Source organism: Carcharhinus amblyrhynchos, unplaced genomic scaffold (genome assembly GCF_965287045.1).
Source record: "Carcharhinus amblyrhynchos unplaced genomic scaffold, sCarAmb.v2.hapA scaffold_551, whole genome shotgun sequence".
Lineage (NCBI taxonomy): Eukaryota > Metazoa > Chordata > Chondrichthyes > Carcharhiniformes > Carcharhinidae > Carcharhinus > Carcharhinus amblyrhynchos.
Window position 1 is genome coordinate 72,562 of NW_027650291.1, and position 20,304 is coordinate 92,865.

At 51.1% G+C, this 20,304-nt stretch overlaps 1 protein-coding gene across 1 annotated transcript in view; it reads left to right on the forward strand.

Annotated features, from left to right (window-relative positions):
- Window positions 1–529: 529 nt before the first annotated feature.
- prpf19 (pre-mRNA processing factor 19) overlaps window positions 530–20,304 on the forward strand; it is a 43,853-nt gene continuing 24,078 nt past the window's right edge. Inside the window, exons 1-7 of the mRNA XM_080184086.1 lie at window positions 530–638; window positions 7,643–7,792; window positions 12,773–12,849; window positions 14,588–14,729; window positions 15,133–15,206; window positions 15,960–16,022; window positions 18,349–18,390. Coding sequence (XP_080040212.1) covers window positions 620–638; window positions 7,643–7,792; window positions 12,773–12,849; window positions 14,588–14,729; window positions 15,133–15,206; window positions 15,960–16,022; window positions 18,349–18,390 — 567 coding nt within the window. The 5' untranslated portion in view covers window positions 530–619. The remainder of the gene's footprint in view (window positions 639–7,642; window positions 7,793–12,772; window positions 12,850–14,587; window positions 14,730–15,132; window positions 15,207–15,959; window positions 16,023–18,348; window positions 18,391–20,304) is intronic.

The window sequence follows — 20,304 nt, forward strand, 5'->3', positions numbered from 1 at the left end:
TTGCCTGGAAGCGCATGCTGTTCCCACCCCCGCCCCGGCCAGTCCCTCCAGTCTGGCCCGCCCCTCCTGACTGACCCCGCCCCTCCTGACTGACTCCGCCCTCCAGGTTTCTCCATCGGGCCAGGACTGGGAGGCTGCGTGATTACGTTACCCAGCCCCCACGCGGCCCTGCGTCGCCGACGTGTGCAGATGGCCCCGCCCCCTTCAGTCTCAGCCCCGCCCCTTTCAGCTTTGACAGGAAACCAGTGGGCTGTGATGACGTTCTCAGCACCCGAGGAGCAGGAGCAACTCCGCCCCAAGGCTCTGAGCCCCGCCCCGGCGGCCTCCCTGTGTGAGAGGACGGCTCTGCGTGATGACGTCTCCCAGCCTCAACGTAGTCCTCGACGTGTGGACGTGGCCCCGCCTCCGCACACCTAGCCCCGCCCCCAGTAACAGCGGACCGCGCTGCGTGTTGACGTTCCCCAGCCCCGGCGAGGCCCTGCGTCCGCGACGTGGTGACGCTGACCAGCCCCGACGCGGTCGTGCGTCCGCGACGTGAGGACATGGCCCCGCCCCCTGTGGAGGCCGCCATTTTGCCGTTGCCCCGGGAATCCCGCCGCCTGTTGCTGCTGCCGCCGCCATGTCGCTGCTGTGCTGGAGTAAGTGAGGGAGAGGAGGAGGAGGAGGAGGGGTGGAGAGGAAGGAGGGAATGATGGGGAGAGGAGGGAGGGAGGGAATGAAGGGGAGGAGGGAGAAGAGATTTCTCCCTCAGTAAAACCAACACAACCTCATGTGGAGCCTGAGGCCCAAAAACACCCAGAGACACAGAGAGATAGGGAGGGGTGTAGGGGCTGGAGGAGGTTACAGAGATAGGGAGGGGGTGTAGGGGGCTGGAGGAGGTTACAGAGATAGGGATGGGGTGTAGGGGCTGGAGGAGGTTACAGAGATAGGGAGGGGGCTGGAGGAGGTTACAGAGATAGGGAGGGAGTGTAGGGGCTGGAGGAGGTTACAGAGATAGGGAGAGGGTGTAGGGGGCTGGAGGAGGTTACAGAGATAGGGAGGGGGTGTAGGGGGCTGGAGGAGGTTACAGAGATAGGGAGGGGGTGTAGGGGCTGGAGGAGGTTACAGAGATAGGGAGGGGGTGTAGGGGGCTGGAGGAGGTTACAGAGATAGGGAGGGGGTGTAGGGGCTGGAGGAGATTACAGAGATAGGGAGGGGGTGTAGGGGGCTGGAGGAGGTTACAGAGATAGGGAGGGGCTGTGGAGGGGCTGGAGGAGGTTACAGAGATAGGGATGGGGTGTAGGGGCTGGAGGAGGTTACAGAGATAGGGAGGGGGTGTAGGGGCTGGAGGAGGTTACAGAGATAGGGAGGGGGTGTAGGGGGGCTGGAGGAGGTTACAGAGATAAGGAGGGGGTGTAGGGGGGCTGGAGGAGGTTACAGAGATAGGGAGGGGGTGTAGGGGCTGGAGGAGGTTACAGAGATAGGGAGGGGGTGTAGGGGGCTGGAGGAGAGATAGGGAGGGGGTGTAGGAGCTGGAGGAGGTTACAGAGATAGGGAGTGGGGTGTAGGGGCTGGAGGAGGTTACAGAGATAGGGAGTGGGGTGTAGGGGCTGGAGGAGGTTACAGAGATAGGGAGGGGGTGTAGGGGCTGGAGGAGGTTACAGAGATAGGGAGGGTGTAGGGGCTGGAGGAGGTAACAGAGATAGGGAGGGGTGTAGGGGCTGGAGGAGGTTACAGAGATAGGGAGGGGGTGTAGGGGGCTGGAGGAGAGATAGGGAGGGGGTGTAGGAGCTGGAGGAGGTTACAGAGATAGGGAGTGGGGTGTAGGGGCTGGAGGAGGTTACAGAGATAGGGAGTGGGGTGTAGGGGCTGGAGGAGGTTACAGAGATAGGGAGGGGGTGTAGGGGCTGGAGGAGGTTACAGAGATAGGGAGGGGGTGTAGGGGCTGGAGGGGGTTACAGAGATAGGGAGGGGTGTAGGGGGTGGAGGAGGTTACGGAGATAGGGAGGGGGTGTAGGGGTTTGCAGGGATAAGGAGGGGACTTGTGGTTTACAGTGCTTGCTGATCCAGTCCGGATTGGAGCTGGCGTTGAGATTGGATTATTTTTGCAGTGTCTTTGGGGGAGAGCAGCCTCTGTATGAAATCCCTGGTCCCAGGGCTGTCCCTGGAGCTGTTGGACTGAGGGTCTGCTCCCGCAGGTTCCAGAGGATCAAGGGAAAGTCTGATTCAAACAGGATGAGAACCCATACAAACGTGACAACAAAGGTGATTTCCAGAGGTGGGAGTGACTGTCCTGGACATCAAGGCAAGCATTGACTGAGTGCAGCATGAAGGAGCCCGAAAGAAACTGGAATCAGGGAGAAAACCCTCGGCTGGTTGGAGTCGCTCCAGGCACAAAGGAAGATGGTTGTGGTGGTTAGAGGTCGATCATCTCACCTCCAGCTCATTGAAGCAATGAAGATAGGAGCAGGAGGAGGCCATTCGGCCCTTCCAGCCTGCCGTGACATTCATCACCATCATGGCTGATCATCCAACTCAATGGCCTAATCCTGCTTTCTCCCCATAACCTTTGATACCGTTCACACCAAGTGCTATATCCAGCTGCCTCTTGAATACACTCAATGTTTTGGCATCAACTGCTTCCTGTGGGAATGAATTCCACAGGCTCACTGGGTGAAGAAATGTCTCCTCACCTCCATCCTAAACGGTCTACCCTGAATCCTCTGATTGTGACCCCTGGTTCTGGATTCCCCCCACCACCACCAACATCCTCCCTGCATTTACCCTGTCCAGTCCTAGAATTTTATAAATCTCAGATTCTTCTCCCACTGCCCTCCCCGCCTCATTAGTCTGAATTCCTGAAAACAATCCTAACCTGGTCAGTCTCCTCATACATCAGTCCCGCCATCCTTGGAATCAGCCTGGTAACCCTTCACTGCATTCCCTCGAGAGCAAAAACATCCTTCCTCAGAAAAGGAGACCAAAACTGCACACAATACTCTAGGCGTGGCCTCACCGAGTCCCTGTACAATTATAACAACACATGATCTTATTGAACTTGCTGGCCTTCATAGCGAGGGGGATTGGATATAAAAGTAGGGAGGTCTTGCTGCAGCTGTATAGGGCATTGGTGAGGCCGCAGCTGGAGTACTGTGTGCAGTTTTGGGCGCTGCACCTGCGCAAAGATATTTTGGCCTTGGAGGGAGTGCAGAGGAGGTTTATTCGGCTGATACCGGAGTTGAGGGGGTTGAGCTATGAGGAGAGGCTGAATAAACGAGGCTTGTACTCGTTAGAGTTTAGAAGAATGAGGGGAGATCTCATTGAAACGTATAAGATGATGAATGGGATGGATAGGATAGAGGTGGAGAGACTCTTCCCGCTCAAAAAAGACAGTAGGACTAGGGGGCACAGCCTCAAGATAAAGGAGGGGGGGGCGGTTTAGAACGGAGTTGAGGAGGAACTTCTTCACTCAAAGGGTGGTGAATCTCTGGAATTCTCTGCCCATTGAAGTGGTGGAGGCTGCCTCGCTAAATATTTTTAAGACGTGGGTTGATGGGTTTTTGATAAGAGAGGGGATTAAGGGTTATGGGGAGAAGGCGGGAATGTGGAACTGAGCCACGACAAATCAGCCATGATCTTATTGAATGGCGGGGCAGGCTCGAAGGGCTAGATGGCCTACTCCTGCTCCTATTTCTTATGTTCTTATGTTATCTTATTGAATGATTTCATTGAATGGCGGAGCAGGCTCGAAGGGCTGGATGGCCTACTCCTGCTCCTATTTCTTATGTTCTTATCCCTGCCCCTGTACTCCAAACCTCTCGCAATGAAGGCCAACATACCATTTGCCTTCTTTACCACCTGCTGCACCTGTATGCTTCAGTGGTTGGTGCACAAGGACACCCTGATCCCTCTGCACAGTCCCCTCTCCCAATTTACAGCCATTCAGGTAGTAATCTGCAGCCGTTTTGCTTCCAACATGAATAACCTCACACTTATCCAAATTAACTGCATCTGCCATTGACTAGACCACTCGCCCAACCTGTCCAGGTTATTCTGAAGGATCTCTACATCCTCGTCACAGTTCATCCTCCCACCTAACTTGGTATCATCTGCAAACTTAGAGATGTTACATTTTATTCCTTTATCCAAATCATTAATACATATTGTGAATAGCTGGGGTCCCAGCACCGATCCCTGTGGCACCCCACTAGTTACTGCCGGCCAATTTGAAAAGCACCCGTTAATTCCTACTCTTTGTTTCCTCTCTGCCAACCAGTTTTCTATCCATCTCAATACACTCCCTCCAGTCCCATGCGCTTTAATCTTGCACGATATCTCTTGTGTGGGACTTGGTCGCAAACGCTTTCTGAAAGCCCAAATTTGCCACATTGACTGGCTCCCCCTTGTCAACTCGACTTGTTACATCTTCAAAGAATTCCAACAGATTTGTCAAGCATGATTTCCCCTTCAGAAATCCATGCTGACTCTGATCCTACCACTGCTTTCCAAATGCTCTGCCAGAAAGTTCTTCATTATAAATTCCAGAATTTTCCCCAGTACCAATGTTAGGCTTACCCAGTTTGTAATTCCCCATTTTCTTTCTACTTCCCTTTTTGAGTATTGGAGTGACATTCGCTACCCTCCAGTCTGCAGGGACTATTCTAGAGTCTCTCGAATCCTGGGAGATGAACACCAATACATCCACTATTTCTAGAGCCACTTCCTTAACTACTCTGCGATGTCGATTATCAGGCCCTGGGGATTTATCCACCTTCAATGCCAATTTTCGCAGTAATGTTGATCTCCCTCAGTTCTTCCCTCTCACTAAAGCTTGCATTTTCCAATATTTCTGGTGTCTTATTTGTGTCCTCTTTTGTGAAGACAGAATCGAAGCATGTATTAGTTGCTCGGCCATTTCTTTGTCCCCTATTATACATTCCCCCATTTCTGTCTGTAAGGGACCTACATTTGTCTTCAACCTCTTTCTCTTCACGTATCTATAGAAACTCTTATTGTCAGTCTTTATGTTCCCTGTCAGCTTGCTTTCGTACTGTATTGTCCCCTTAATCAATCCCTTGGTCCTTTTTTGGTGAATTCTAAACTGCTCCCAATCCTTAGACTTATTATTTCTCTTGGCCAATATGTATGCTTCTTCCTTAGATCAGATACTCTCTCTAATTTCCTTTGTAAGCCATGGACTGGCTCTCTTACCCATTTTGCTTTTGTGTCAGACAAGAATAAACAGTTGCTGCAGTTCCCCCATGTGTTCCTGGAATGTTTGCCATTGCCTATCCACTGTTATCTCTTTAAATAACTCTGCCCAATCTATCAAGGCCAATTCATCCCTAATATCCTCTTAGTTCCTTTGTCGCTGTGGGAGTTCCTCAGGGCTAATGTCTGAGGTACAACAATCTTCAGCTGCTTCACCAAAGACCTTCGCTCCAATATAAGGTCAGAAGTGGGGACGTTGATTGCACAAAGTTCAGAACCGTTTGCCACTCCTCAGATACTGAAGCTGTCCATGTCTAAATGCAGCAAGACCTGGCCAAGACCCAGGTTTGGGCTGACAAGTGTAGATAACATTCACGCCACACAAGTGCCATGCATTGACCATCCTCAACAAACAAGGGTCTAACCACTGTTCCTTGGTATTCAACGGCATTACCATCGCTGAATCCCCTCCGCCATCCTGGGGGTTAGCATTGACATATCAGGAGAGTTTGAGGACTCTGGGTCTGTACTGGATGGAGCTTAGAAGGATCGGGGGATCTCGTTGAAACTTACAGGATACTGAGAGGCCTGGATAGAGTGGACGCAGGGAAGATGATTCAGATCCAAGGACATGCCCTCAAAGTGAAGGAACGACCCTTTGGAACAGCGATAAGGAGGGATTTCTTCAGCCAGAGGGTGGTGAATCTGTGTAACTCTTTGCCACAGGAGGCCAGGTCATTGAGTGTCTTTAAGATAGAGATGGATAGGTTCTTGATTGGGAAGGGATCAAAGGTTACGGGGAAAAGAATGGGCTTGAGAAATTTATCAGCCATGGCAGAGTGGACTCGATGGGCAGAATGGCCATATTCTATTCCTATATCTTATGGATCAGAAACTGAACTGGACCCAGCCATATAAACACAGTGGCTCCCAGAGCAGGTCAGAGGCTGGGAATCCTGCAGAGAGTAACTCACCTCCTGACTCCCTCCCAAAGCCTGTCCACCATCAACAAGGACACAAGTCAGGAGTGTGATGGAATTCTCTCCACTTGCCTGGATGGGTGTGGCTCCCAACAACGCTCGAGAAGCTCGACACCATCCAGGACAAAGCAGCCCCCCTCGATCGACACGCTAACCACAAACACTCACTCCCTCCACCACTGACACACAGTGACAGCCGTGTGGTACAGAGACTGGAACAATGCACAGTGACTCCCAGTGTGATACGGAGACCGGAACTGTGCACAGTGACTCCCAGTGTGATACGGAGACCGGAACTGTGCACAGTGACTCCCAGTGTGATACGGAGACCGGAACTGTGCACAGTGACTCCCAGTGTGATACGGAGACTGGAACTGTGCACAGTGACTCCCAGTGTGATACGGAGACCGGAACTGTGCACAGTGACTCCCAGTGTGATAGAGAGACCGGAACTGTGCACAGTGACTCCCAGTGTGATACGGAGACCGGAACTGTGCACAGTGACTCCCAGTGTGATAGAGAGACCGGAACAATGCACAGTGACTCCCAGTGTGATACGGAGACCGGAACTGTGCACAGTGACTCCCAGTGTGATACGGAGACCGGAACTGTGCACAGAGACTCCCAGTGTGATACAGAGACCGGAACTGTGCACAGAGACTCCCAGTGTGATACGGAGACCGGAACTGTGCACAGAGACTCCCAGTGTGATACGGAGACCGGAACTGTGCACAGAGACTCCCAGTGTGATACGGAGACCGGAACTGTGCACAGTGACTCCCAGTGTGATACGGAGACCGGAACTGTGCACAGTGACTCCCAGTGTGATACGGAGATCGGAACTGTGCACAGTGACTCCCAGTGTGATACGGAGACCGGAACTGTGCACAGTGACTCCCAGTGTGATACGGAGACCGGAACTGTGCACAGTGACTCCCAGTGTGATACGGAGACCGGAACTGTGCACAGAGACTCCCAGTGTGATACGGAGACCGGAACTGTGCACAGAGACTCCCAGTGTGATACGGAGACCGGAACTGTGCACAGAGACTCCCAGTGTGATACGGAGACCGGAACTGTGCACAGTGACTCCCAGTGTGATACGGAGACCGGAACTGTGCACAGTGACTCCCAGTGTGATACGGAGACCGGAACTGTGCACAGTGACTCCCAGTGTGATACGGAGACCGGAACTGTGCACAGTGACTCCCAGTGTGATACGGAGACCGGAACTGTGCACAGTGACTCCCAGTGTGATACGGAGACCGGAACTGTGCACAGTGACTCCCAGTGTGATCCGGAGACTGGAACTGTGCACAGTGACTCCCAGTGTGATACGGAGACTGGAACCGTGCACGGTGACTCCCAGTGTGATACGGAGACCGGAACCGTGCACGGTGACTCCCAGTGTGATACAGAGATGGAATTTGTGTGTGTGTGTGGATTGTGATTATGTTTTTCTTCTCTCTCAGTTTCAAACGAGGTTCCGGAACACCCCTGTGTATCTCCGGTGTCCAATCACGTGTTTGAGAGACGCCTGATTGAGAAATATATTGCAGAGAATGGGACAGATCCAATCAATGGGCAGCCCTTATCCGAGGACCAACTCATCGACATCAAAGGTAAGGTGTTGTGTGACAGACCTGACACTCGCGCACTCACCCAGCGGGCTTGAGTGAAGATAGGAATGGCAAGGCTGGGCGGAATGGGCTGGTGTGTGGGACTCACTGGATTGGCAGCCAGTCCAGGCATCCTGGGGGTTACCAGAAACTGAGCTGGACCCAGCCAGGTACATACTGTGGCTATTAGAGCGGGTCAGAGGCTGGGAATCCTGCTGCGAGGGATGGGCCATAAGTACTGATCCCAGCCTGCAAAGCCATACCTGCAATTAACCAGTAACAAGAGGGAATGATCCTCACCCCCAGCTCTCGCGATCAGCCTCTCTCACTCCATCTGTCTCACCCTCTCTTACTATCTCTCACACGCTCACTCCATCTCTCTCACTGTCGGCCCCTTCAGTCACTCCATCTCTATCTCTCTCCCTCTCCCGCTCACTCCATCTCTCTTGCTCGCTCTCACAACTTCCCCTGCACCCTCATCTCCCTCACATGCGATCCGTTTTTCTCTATCACCTCTTCTCTACCTCTGCCTCTTTCTCTCTACCATCCTCTCTCTGCTTTTTCCTCTCTCTCTATCACTCCCCCTCTCTATCACCCTCTCCCTACCTCTGTCTCTCTTTCTGTCACTCTTTCTATCCCCATCTCTCTTTCTCTCTCTCTCCCCATCTCTCTTTCTCTCTCTCTCCCCATCACTTTCTCTCGATCTCTGTCCAGCACTGTCTTCTACATCCATTTTTCTATCACTCTCCCTTTACTTCTGTTCCTATCTCTCTCTCTCGACCAACCTCTCTCTACCTCTGTCTTTTTCTTCTCTCTCTCTCCCCATCACACTCTACCTCTGTCTTCTCTTTCGATCACCTTTTCTCTACCTCCATTCGTCTCTGTCATCCTCTCTCTACCTCCGTTCGTCTCTATTACCCTTTCTCTACCTCCGTTCGTCTCTATTACCCTTTCTCTACCTCCGTTCGTCCCTATTACCCTTTCTCTACCTCCGTTCGTCTCTATCACCCTCTCTCTACTGCTCTCTCTATCAGTCTCTACCCCTGTCTCAAGCACCCTCTCTCTCTACCTCCATCTCTCTCTATCGTCCTCTCTCTACCTCCGTCTCTCTCTCTCTACCTCCGTCTTTCTATCGCTCCCTCCATCTCTCTCTCTCTATACCTCCGTGTCTCTCTCTCTATTTCAGTCTCTCTATCTCCGTCTCTCTCTCGCTACCTCCGTCTCTCTCTCTCTCTCTCTCTACCTCCGTCTCTCTCTCTTTACCTCCGTCTCTCTCAATTAGGGATAGGTAATAGAAAAAATAGAAACCCTGTAGTGCAGAAAGAGGCCATTTGGCCCATCGAGTCTGCACCGACCACAATCCCATCCAGGCCCTACCCCCGTATCCGTACACATTTACCCACTAGTCCCTCTAACCTCCACATCCCGGGACACTAAGGGGCAATTTAGCATGGCCAATCAAACCTACCCTGCACATCTTTGGACTGTGGGAGGAAACTGGACCACTCAGAGGAAACCCATGCAGACACAGGGAGAATGTGCAGACTCCACACAGAGCAGTGACCTGAGCCGGGAATCGAACCAGGGTCCCTGGAGCTGTGAAGCAGCAGTGCTAACCACTTGCTAGCATGCGGCCCAAATGCTGGGCCAAGAATGAATGAATGTAGAAGCTTCCGTCTGGATTTGCCTAGGTTCCCTGCGGAATGACAGCCTCAGAGGCAGTGATCTTTATCCCCATCCGTGAGTGAGGGTGATGACAGTATCACAACAGGAGAGGGATTTGTTTAAACACTCCCAATCTCTCACCCATCGCTGATAGATATTTGATTCGCTCCCTGTTGCTTCACGAGAATCTATCTCACTATGCCTTAAAAGTATTCGCAGACTGCTCCCGTTTGAGGAACAGAGTTCCCGAAGCTCAGCACCATTCTCTTCATCCACCTGAAATGGCCGCCTGTGTTTTTAAACATGGACCACCACCACCACACTCTTCTTCTCTCTCTCTCCCCCCACCCCCCTTCCCGTTCTAGATTCTCCCACAAGAGGAAAGATCTGTCCTGTCCAGACTTCCCTCAGGATCTGACAGGTTCCATTCGAGCCGCCTTTCACTCTTCTAAACTCTGGCGGATACAAGTCCGACCTCTCCAAACTTTCCTCAGAGACCCCGCCTTTTCCTGGTGTTAGCCTGGGAAATCTTCTCCTAACACTTTCCAACACATTCACACCTTCACTTAAATAATGTTACGAAGGGGAGGTTGATTCTCTGAGAACTAACGTGCAAACTCTCAAAGGGAAGTACCTTCCTCAATCTGTTAAAAAGAGTGTGTGAGAAGGGGTAACATCCGCTTCAGCAACTTTTAGTAGTCAAATTTCTCTGGCACGGTAGCACAGCGGTTAGCACTGCTGCTTCACAGCTCCAGGGAGCCCAGAGATAAGGGTTCGATTCCCAGCTTGGGTCACTGTCTGTGTGGAGTTTGCACATTCTCCCTGTGTCTGCGTGGGTTTCTTCCCATTGTCCAAAAATGTGCAGCTTTGGTTTGATTGGCCATGCTAAAATTGTCCCTTAGTGTCCTGAGGTGCGTAGGGTAGAGGGATTAGTGGGTAAAATATGTACGGATATGGGGGTAGGGCCTGGATGGGATTGTGGTTGGTGCAGGCTCGATGGGCCAAACGGCCTCTTTCTGTACTACAGGGATTCTATGATTTCTGTGATTTTTAAAATTTTTTTAATCTACTCACGTTAGGTAAACTAATAACAAACCCAATAAAGCACTATTTTAATGGAACGCTGTTTAGACAAATACAATTTCCATTTACTAACAAAACAATAAAATTTTTAGTCACTCTGAAAATACAACCAGGTTTGTTGGCTTCCGGAATGTTTGTCTTTTTTATTGATTTTCTTCTATGTTCTGTTGATACCTTTGCAATTGAGATGAGGCTCACTTTTAAGACATACGTGTAGCTGTTGTGCTGTTAGAGACAGTTGCTGCCTGTGTGTCTCAAGCTGGGAGCTGGTTTTGTACCCCCAATGACATACCAAAAAACCCCCCACAGTAGGATTGGTTTACACGTTATCAAAACATCACATCCAAATGCTAGGCCTGGATAGAGTGGACGTGGAGAGGATGTTTCCATTAGTAGGAAAAACTAGAACCAGGGGACACAACCTCAGGCTAAAGGGACGATCCTTTAAAACAGAGATGAGGAGGAATTTCTTCAGCCAGAGAGTGGGGAATCTGTGGAACTCTTTGCCGCAGAGGAGGCCGGGTCATTGAGTGTCTTTAAGACAGAGAAAGATAGGTTCTTGATTAATAATGGGATCAGGGGTTATGGGGAAAGGGAGGAGAATGGGGATGAGAAAAATATCAGCCATGATTGAATAGTGGAGCAGACTCAGTGGGCAGAGTAGCCTAATTCTGCTCCTATGTCTGCAGAAGGATCTAGATAGGCTGGGCGAATGGGCCAGGAAATGGCAAATGGAATTTAATGTTGGCAAGTGTGAGGTGGTCCACTTTGGTAGGAAGAATGGTAGGAAGGACTATTACTTACGTGGCGAAAAACTGCAGCAGGCGACGGTGCAGAGGGACCTCGGGGTCCTTGTGCATGAGTCGCAAAAACCCAGCTTGCAGGTGCAGCAGGTGGTCAGGAAGGCGAATGGGATGCTGGCCTTCATAGCGAGGGGGATTGAATATAAAAGTAGGGAGGTCTTGCTGCAGCTGTATAGGGCATTGGTGAGGCCGCAGCTGGAGTACTGTGTGCAGTTTTGGGCGCCGCACCTGCGCAAGGATATTTTGGCCCTGGAGGGAGTGCAGAGGAGGTTTACTAGGCTGATACCGGAGTTGAGGGGATTGAGCTATGAGGAGAGGCTGAATAAACTAGGCTTGTACTCGTTAGAGTTTAGAAGAATGAGGGGAGATCTCATTGAGACGTATAAGATGATGAATGGGATGGATAGGATAGAGGTGGAGAGACTCTTCCCACTCAGAAAAGACAGTAGGACTAGGGGGCACAGCCTCAAGATAAAGGGGAGGCGGTTTAGAACGGAGTTGAGGAGGAACTTCTTCACTCAAAGGGTGGTGAATCTCTGGAATTCTCTGCCCGTTGAAGTGGTGGAGGCTGCCTCGCTAAATATTTTTAAGAAGCGGGTTGATGGGTTTTTGATAAGAGAGGGGATTGAGGGTTATGGGGAGAGGGCGGGAAAGTGGAACTGAGCCACGACAGATCAGCCATGATCTTATTGAATGGCAGGGCAGGCTCGAAGGGCTAGATGGCCTACTCCTGCTCCTATTTCTTATGTTCTTATGTTCTTATGTCTTATGGTCTAAATCTGATGGACTGCTGCTGAACAATTGCCTGTTTCAAATTGATCGGTTAAAATTCGAAAACCTGTTCTGATTCAAATGGCTAAAGCCTGTTACCAAAGCAACCTGTTGTTTGTGCCTCTGATGCATTGTTTCAGTCTGTGTACTAGACATGCCTGCATCTCTATTAACACTCAAAGTGTAGCAAAAAAACAACTATCTTTTTTAAACACACCATGTAATCCTACAGACACTAACTTTGCAACAATAGGGAGACCGATACACACTACTCCAGGTGTGGTCTACCAAATCCCTGTACAAGTGAAGCAAAACCTCCCTCCTTTTATATTCAATTCCCCTCCCAATAGACAATAATCTTCTGTTACTTTCTATAGCTTTATTTTACATACAGAACATGGGGAGATAGTTCAGAACACTCTCCTCCCCACTTCTTTGAATAATGAATGTAGTGTGACTTGGTTATAGAAGTTCAGACCTTCCAGCCTATATCCGTGTAGCCAAGGGCCAGCTTGTCAAACCTAGGCAGAGCTGTGGATAGAGAGATGGCTGACAGAAGCACGTTGCGAGTCTGGACTCCTGGCTCTCTTCTGAGGTTAAACAGCGAGCGCAGATTGCTGAAACAGCTCAAGTCTGGGTTTTTGTGTTTGTGTATCTGCAGCGAGCCACCCCATCAGACCAAAACCTCCATCAGCCACCAGTATCCCAGCGATCCTCAAAGCGCTACAGGATGAGTGGGTAAGTTTGTATTACCCCAACCCACTCCCCCTCCTCCCTCTCTCCCTCGAGTTATAGGGTGTTAAACACCCCCGTCTAACACTTTCCAACCCTGCCCCTCCCTAAGATTTGTCTGCAAAGCATTCAGGACACTCTGTCACTTCCAAACTTGCACTCTCCAGAGGAGTTCAGATAGAATAACAGATACCTGGGAGTGAGTTACAGACTGGGATCTAATCGAGGGGTTCAGGGTGATTTATATACAGAATAACAGATACCCGGGAGTGAGTTACAGACTGGAATCTAATCGAGGGGTTCGGGGTGGTATATATATAGAATAACAGATACCCGGGAGTGAGTTACAGACTGGGATCTAATCGAGGGGTTCAGGGTGATTTATATATAGAATAACAGATACCTGGGAGTGAGTTACAGACTGGGATCTAATCGAGGGGTTCGGGGTGATTTATATACAGAATAACAGATACCCGGGAGTGAGTTACAGACTGGGATCTAATTGAGGGGTTCAGAGTGGTTTATATATAGAATAACAGATACCCGGGAGTGAGTTACAGACTGGAATCTAATCGAGGGGTTCGGGGTGGTTTATATATACAATAACAGATACCCGGGAGTGAGTTACAGACTGGGATCTAATCGAGGGGTTTGGGGTGGTTTATATATAGAATAACAGATACCCGGGAGTGAGTTATAGACTGGAATCTAATCGAGGGGTTCGGGGTGGTTTATATATAGAATAACAGATACCCGGGAGTGAGTTACAGACTGGGATCTAATCGAGGGGTTTGGGGTGGTTTATATATAGAATAACAGATACCCGGGAGTGAGTTATAGACTGGAATCTAATCGAGGGGTTCGGGGTGGTTTATATATAGAATAACAGATACCCGGGAGTGAGTTACAGATTGGGATCTAAACGAGGGGTTCGTGGTGGTTTATATATACAATAACAGATACCCGGGAGTGAGTTACAGACGGATCTAATCGAGGGGTTCGGGGTGGTTTATATACAGAATAACAGATACCCGGGAGTGAGTTACAGACTGGGATCTAATCGAGGGGTTTGGGGTGATTTATATACAGAATAACAGATACCCGGGAGTGAGTTACAGACTGGGATCTAATCGAGGGGTTCGGGGTGGTTTATGTATACAATAACAGATACCCGGGAGTGAGTTACAGACTGGAATCTAATTGAGGGGTTCGGAGTGGTTTATGTATACAATAACAGATACCCGGGAGTGAGTTACAGACTGGGATCTAATCGAGGGGTTCGGGGTGGTTTATGTATACAATAACAGATACCCGGGAGTGAGTTACAGACTGGGATCTAATCGAGGAGTTCGGGGTGGTTTATATTCCAATTACAATATATCCAATCTCCACCTCACTTCCCCCATCTTTTTCCCTGCCACCTCCTGTATCTCTCACTGCCCCATGGCCATTCCTTTGTCTCCGATATGCCTGTCCTGCTCCCCTCTGCGTGGTTCTCTCTTTGCCCCAAGTTTAAACCCTATTACTGTGCCCACCTCTCTCTCTCTGCAGCTCTCACACCTATTTATGTTAATGCCCCCTCACTGTCTCCCTTTCCTACTGCCTATCTCTCTTGTCCCACTGCCCGTCCCATGTCCATTTCTGTGCGTGTCCAGTGGTGTGGATGGGGCTGAGTGGGGCGAGCGTTGTGTTGCTCTGCAGGATAGTTCCTGACCCCTGATTTCTTGCCCTCCTCTCTCCCCAGGACGCAGTGATGCTGCACAGCTTCACGCTACGCCAGCAGTTGCAGACTACCCGTCAGGAACTTTCACACGCGCTGTACCAACATGATGCCGCCTGCAGGGTCATTGCCCGCCTCACAAAGGAGGTGACAGCAGCTCGAGAAGGTAAGGGGTGTCACTCTGAGTGCGCGATGCGGGAGGGCGAGGTGCGGGGAGAGGTGCGGTTCAGAGTGCGGGGGGGGAGGTGTGGGTGGTGTGGGGGTCAGGTGCAGAGAACATGAGGGTCAGGGTGTGGAGGCCACAAGGGTCAGGGTGCAGAGGGTGCGGGCGTCAGGGTTTGGGGTGGGGTGGGTGCTGGGGAAGTGTAGGAGGTTCACAGAGATGCAGGGGTCAGTCTGTGCCTCTCCCTCTCTCTCTGACCCCTGTGCCTCCCTCTCTATTGACCACCACCCCGGGCTCGGAACGTCGCCCCTCCCCGCTCGGGGCCTCCCCCTGTGGCACCACCCCCCCCCCCACCCCCCGGGCTCCTGTACACCTTTCTGTACTCTTTGTGTTTGTGTCTCCGCAGCTCTGGCCACGCTGAAACCACAGGCTGGTCTAGCCGTGCCTCAGGCAGCCCCAGTTACACCAGCAGCACCAGCGGTGAGTACCCTGTTGAAGAGGCGCGTGCGGCGTGGTGGGTGGGTGGGGGGCTTGGTGGTAGCTGTGCTCTAATCTAGAAGTTACTCCCCATCTGGAGCTGGCATACTGCCGGAGGATGCCTTCTCCCTATCCTAGTGTTTGTGGAGGCCATTCGGCCCATTGCTTCTGCCAGTTCTCTCCTCCAGCTATCACCCACACCCTCCTGCCCCATTTCCCTACTAATCTCCCTTTTGAGTTCTTTCTCCAATTCCCCAGTTTGAGTGTTCCTGTTCAATCTGTTTCTTTTTCGACGGCGCGTTCCAGATCACAACAACTCGCTGCCTCAATAAAAACACTTCACCCTCATCTCCCCCCCGCTCCACGGTCCCTCTGGATCTTTTCCCGACTATCTTCAATCCCTAAACCTCTGGTTACACACCCCTCCTGCCTCTGGAGACACTTTCCTCCTCATTCACTCGATGGCACAGTGGTTAGCACAGCTGCCTCATAGCGCCAGAGACGCGGGTTTAATATCTGGCTTGGGTCACTGTCTGTGCAGAGGCTGCACATTCTCCCCATGTCTGCGTGGGTTTCCTCCCGCAGTCTGAAGGATGTGCTGGTTACAGTGCATTGGCCGTGCTGAATTCTCCCTCAGTGTACCCAAACAGGCGCAGGATGTGGTAACTGGGGGATTTTCACAGTACGTTCATTGCAGTGTTAATATAAGCCAACTTGTGACAGTAATAAACTCCTGTGTTGTTATTTTTCCCGCAGGGTGCTGGAGAGCCCATGGATGTCGGTGAGCAGGTTGGAATGACCCCAGAGATTATTCAGAAGGTGCGTAAGCAACCTGTTTTTTTGTTTGAAGCTAAAAGGGAGAAATTTTAAAGGAGATGTGAAGGGTACATTTTTTTACACAGAGGGTGGTAAGTGGTACAGTGGTTAGCACTGCTGCCCCTCAGCGTCAGGGACCCGGGTTCGATTCCCGGCTTGGGTTACTGTCTGTGTGGAGTCGGCACATTTTCCCTGTGTCTGCGTGGGTTTCATCCAGGTGCTCCGATTTCCTTCCATACTCTGAAAGACGTGCTGGTTCAGTGAATTGACCCGAGCAGGTGCCAGACTGGAGAGGACTAGGGGAGTTTCACAGTAACTTCATTGCAGTGTTAATGTAAACCTTAAGTGTCCGGAACGCGCTCCCAGAGGAGGTGGTAGAAGCAGATAAAATAGCAATGCTTAAGAGGCATCTTGACAAATGCCTGAATAGGGAGGGAATAGAGAGATACAGACTGCGTCGAGGCAAAAGGCCTTGAGGAATGGATCATATGTGACTACAGGCTTGATGAGCTGAAGAGCCTGTCCTGGGCTGTGCTGTTTATTCTAACCTCATGATAGACGCGCATGGGAGAGAGGAAGAAACCTTCAAGTAGAGCTTGGGGCCAGAAATAGCCTTGCATTCCCTGCTTTGATCATGGGGTTCTGGGGCTGGAGGAGGTTCCAGAGATAGGGAGGGGGTGTAGGGGGCTGGAGGAGGTTACAGAGATAGGGAGGGGGTGTAGGGGGCTGGGGGAGGTTACAGAGATAGGGAGGGGGTGTAGGGGGCTGGAGGAGGTTCCAGAGATAGGGAGGGGGTGTAGGGGGCTGGAGGAGGTTCCAGAGATAGGGATGGGGTGTAGGGACTGGAGGAGGTTACAGAGATAGGGAGGGGTGTAGGGGCTGGAGGAGGTTCCAGAGATAGGGAGGGGGTGTAGGGGCTGGAGGAGGTTACAGAGATAGGGAGGGGGTGTAGGGACTGGAGGAGGTTACAGAGATAGGGAGGGGGTGTAGGGGCTGGAGGAGGTTACAGAGATAGGGAGGGGTGTAGGATATGGAGGAGGTTCCAGAGATAGGGAGGGGTGCAGGGGCTGGAGGAGGTTTCAGAGATAGGGAGGGGTGTAGGGGCTGGAGGAGGTTCCAGAGATAGGGAGGGGTGTAGGGGCTGGAGGGGGTTACAGAGATAGGGAGGGGGTGTAGGGGCTGGAGGAGGTTACAGAGCTAGGGAGGGGTGTAGGGGCTGGAGGAGGTTTCTGAGATAGGGAGGGGTGTAGGGGCTGGAGGAGGTTCCAGAGATAGGGAGGGGTGTAGGGACTGGAGGAGGTTACAGACATAGGGAGGGGGTGTAGGGGGCTGGAGGAGGTTACAGAGATAGGGAGGGGTGTAGGGGCTGGAGGGGGTTACAGAGATAGGGAGGGGGTGTAGGGGCTGGAGGAGGTTACAGAGATAAGGAGGGGGTGTAGGGGCTGGAGGAGGTTACAGACATAGGGAGGGATGTAGAGGGCTGGAGGGGGTGTAGGGTGTGGAGGAGGTTACAGAGATAGGGAGGGGTGTAGGGGCTGGAGGAGGTTATAGAGATAGGGAGGGGTGTAGGGGCTGGAGGAGGTTACAGAGATAGGGAGGGGGTGTAGGGTCTGGAGGAGGTTACAGACATAGGGAGGGATGTAGAGGGCTGGAGGGGGTGTAGGGTGTGGAGGAGGTTACAGAGATAGGGAGGGGTGTAGGGGCTGGAGGAGGTTATAGAGATAGGGAGGGGTGTAGGGGCTGGAAGAGGTTACAGAGATAGGGAGGGGTGTAGGGGCTGGAGGAGGTTACAGACATAGGGAGGGATGTAGAGGGCTGGAGGGGGTGTAGGGTGTGGAGGAGGTTACAGAGATAGGGAGGGGTGTAGGGGCTGGAGGAGGTTATAGAGATAGGGAGGGGGTGTAGGGGGCTGGAGGAGGTTATAGAGATAGGGAGGGGTGTAGGGGGCTGGAGGAGGTTACAGAGATAGGGAGGGGTGTAGGGGCTGGAGGAGGTTATAGAGATAGGGAGGGGGTGTAGGGGGCTGGAGGAGGTTATAGAGATAGGGAGGGGGTGTAGGGGGCTGGAGGAGGTTACAGAGATAGGGAGGGGTGTAGGGACTGGAGGAGGTTACAGACATAGGGAGGGGGTGTAGGGGCTGGAGGAGGTTATAGAGATAGGGAGGGGTGTAGGGGCTGGAAGAGGTTACAGAGATAGGGAGGGGGTGCAGGGGCTGGAGAAGGTTACAGAGATAGGGAGGGGTGTAGGGGCTGGAGAAGGTTACAGAGATAGGGAGGGGGTGTAGGGTCTGGAGGAGACGTACTTACATTGTTTTGCTCTGTCTCTGCAGCTTCAGGATAAGGCGACTGTGCTGACCACGGAGCGTAAGAAGGTAGGCTGAGACGGGGATTCTCTGTTTTGGGTTTGTCTGGTCTGTCCACACTGGGGTGGGGGACACATTTTCATTTTTGTTTCTCGCTGAAGTGAGGAAGTTTCAGAACGGTATTGTTTGGAGATATACTGATTCTCACAAAGCCTATTAAGGTGAGAAAAGACTCAAGCACTGAGCAAAAGTGAAGTAATGGAAGTGCAGTAAATTGTTAATTTTCAAAAGCGTGATGAATAAAAGTGGCCAGGGGCGTGAGAAGGTCTCTCACTCCCTGTCTCGTACTCCTGCACACACTCACCTATGGCAAGGTTGGAAATAACCCCCAGTGGATCTAATATTTAACCACTCTGGGCTGGAAATTTATCCATTTTCAATCTCATCAATTTCCCCAAATCCATTTCTCTACTAATTTTAATTTCTTTCAGCTCCTCACTGAAACATGTTTCTCTCAGTCCCTCTGGTATATTATCCATGTCTTCCTTTGTGAAGACTGAAGCAAAGTACACATTTAATTCTCCTGCTATTTCTTTATTCAGTAAAAAGTCTGACAACACCAGGTTTTAGTCCAAACGATTTATTTGATAATAGACTCACAAGATTACTTCGAGATTACTGATCAGTAATCTCTAAACTGTCTGTGCTTTATATGCTCTGTCAGAGGCCAGAACTCTCCATTCACCTGACGAAGAGGGAAACCTCGAAAGCTTGTGAGTCTATTATCAAATAAATCGTTTGGATTAAAACCTGGTGTTGTCAGACTTTTTACTGTGTTTACGCCAATCCATCGCCGGCATTCCCACATCATTTCTTTATTCCCCATTATAAATTCTCCAACTGTAAGGGGCTAACTTTTATTTTTGTCAATCTTGTTCTCTTTCCATAATTATAGAAACCTTTACAATCCATATTTCAGTAGAACATAAGAAATAGGAGCAGGAGTAGGCCATCTAGCCCTTCGAGCCTGCCCCGCCATTCAATAAGATCATGGCTGATCTGTCGTGGCTGAGTTCCACATTCCCGCCCTCTCCCCATAACCCTTAATCCCCTCGCTTATCAAAAACCCATCAACCCGCGTCTTAAAAATATTTAGCGAGGCAGCCTCCACCACTTCAACGGGCAGAGAATTCTAGAGATTCACCACCCTTTGAGTGAAGAAGTTCCTCCTCAACTCCGTTCTAAACCGCGCCCCCCCACCCTACCCCCCTCTATCTTGAGGCTGTGCCCCCTAGTCCTACTGTCCTTTCTGAGCGGGAAGAGTCTCTCCACCTCTATCCTATCCATCCCATTCATCATCTTATATGTCTCAATGAGATCTGCCCTCATTCTTCTAAACTCTAACGAGTACAAGCCTAGTTTATTCAGCCTCTCCTCATAGCTCAACCCCCTCAACTCCGGTATCAGCCTAGTAAACCTCCTCTGCACTCCCTCCAAGACCAAAATATCCTTGCGTAAGTGCGGCGACCAAAACTGCACACAGTACTCCAGCTGCGGCCTCACCAATGCCCTATACAGCTGCAGCAAGACCTCCCTACTTTTATATTCAATCCCCCTCGCTATGAAGGCCAGCATCCCATTCGCCTTCCTGACCACCTGCTGCACCTGCAAGCTGGGTTTTTGCGACTCAGGCACAAGGACCCCGAGGTCCCTCTGCACCGTCGCCTGCTGCAGTTTTTCACCACGTAAGTAATAATCCTTCCTACCATTATTCCTACCAAAGTGGACCACCTCGCACTTGCCAACATTAAATTCCATTTGCCAGTTCCTGGCCCATTCGCCCAGCCTATCTAGATCCTTCTGCAGACTCTCCACACCCTCCGCGCAATTTGCCATTCCACCAATCTTGGTGTCATCAGCAAATTTCGACACCATACACTCGGTTCCCTCCTCCAGATCATCTATATAAATGGTAAATAGCTG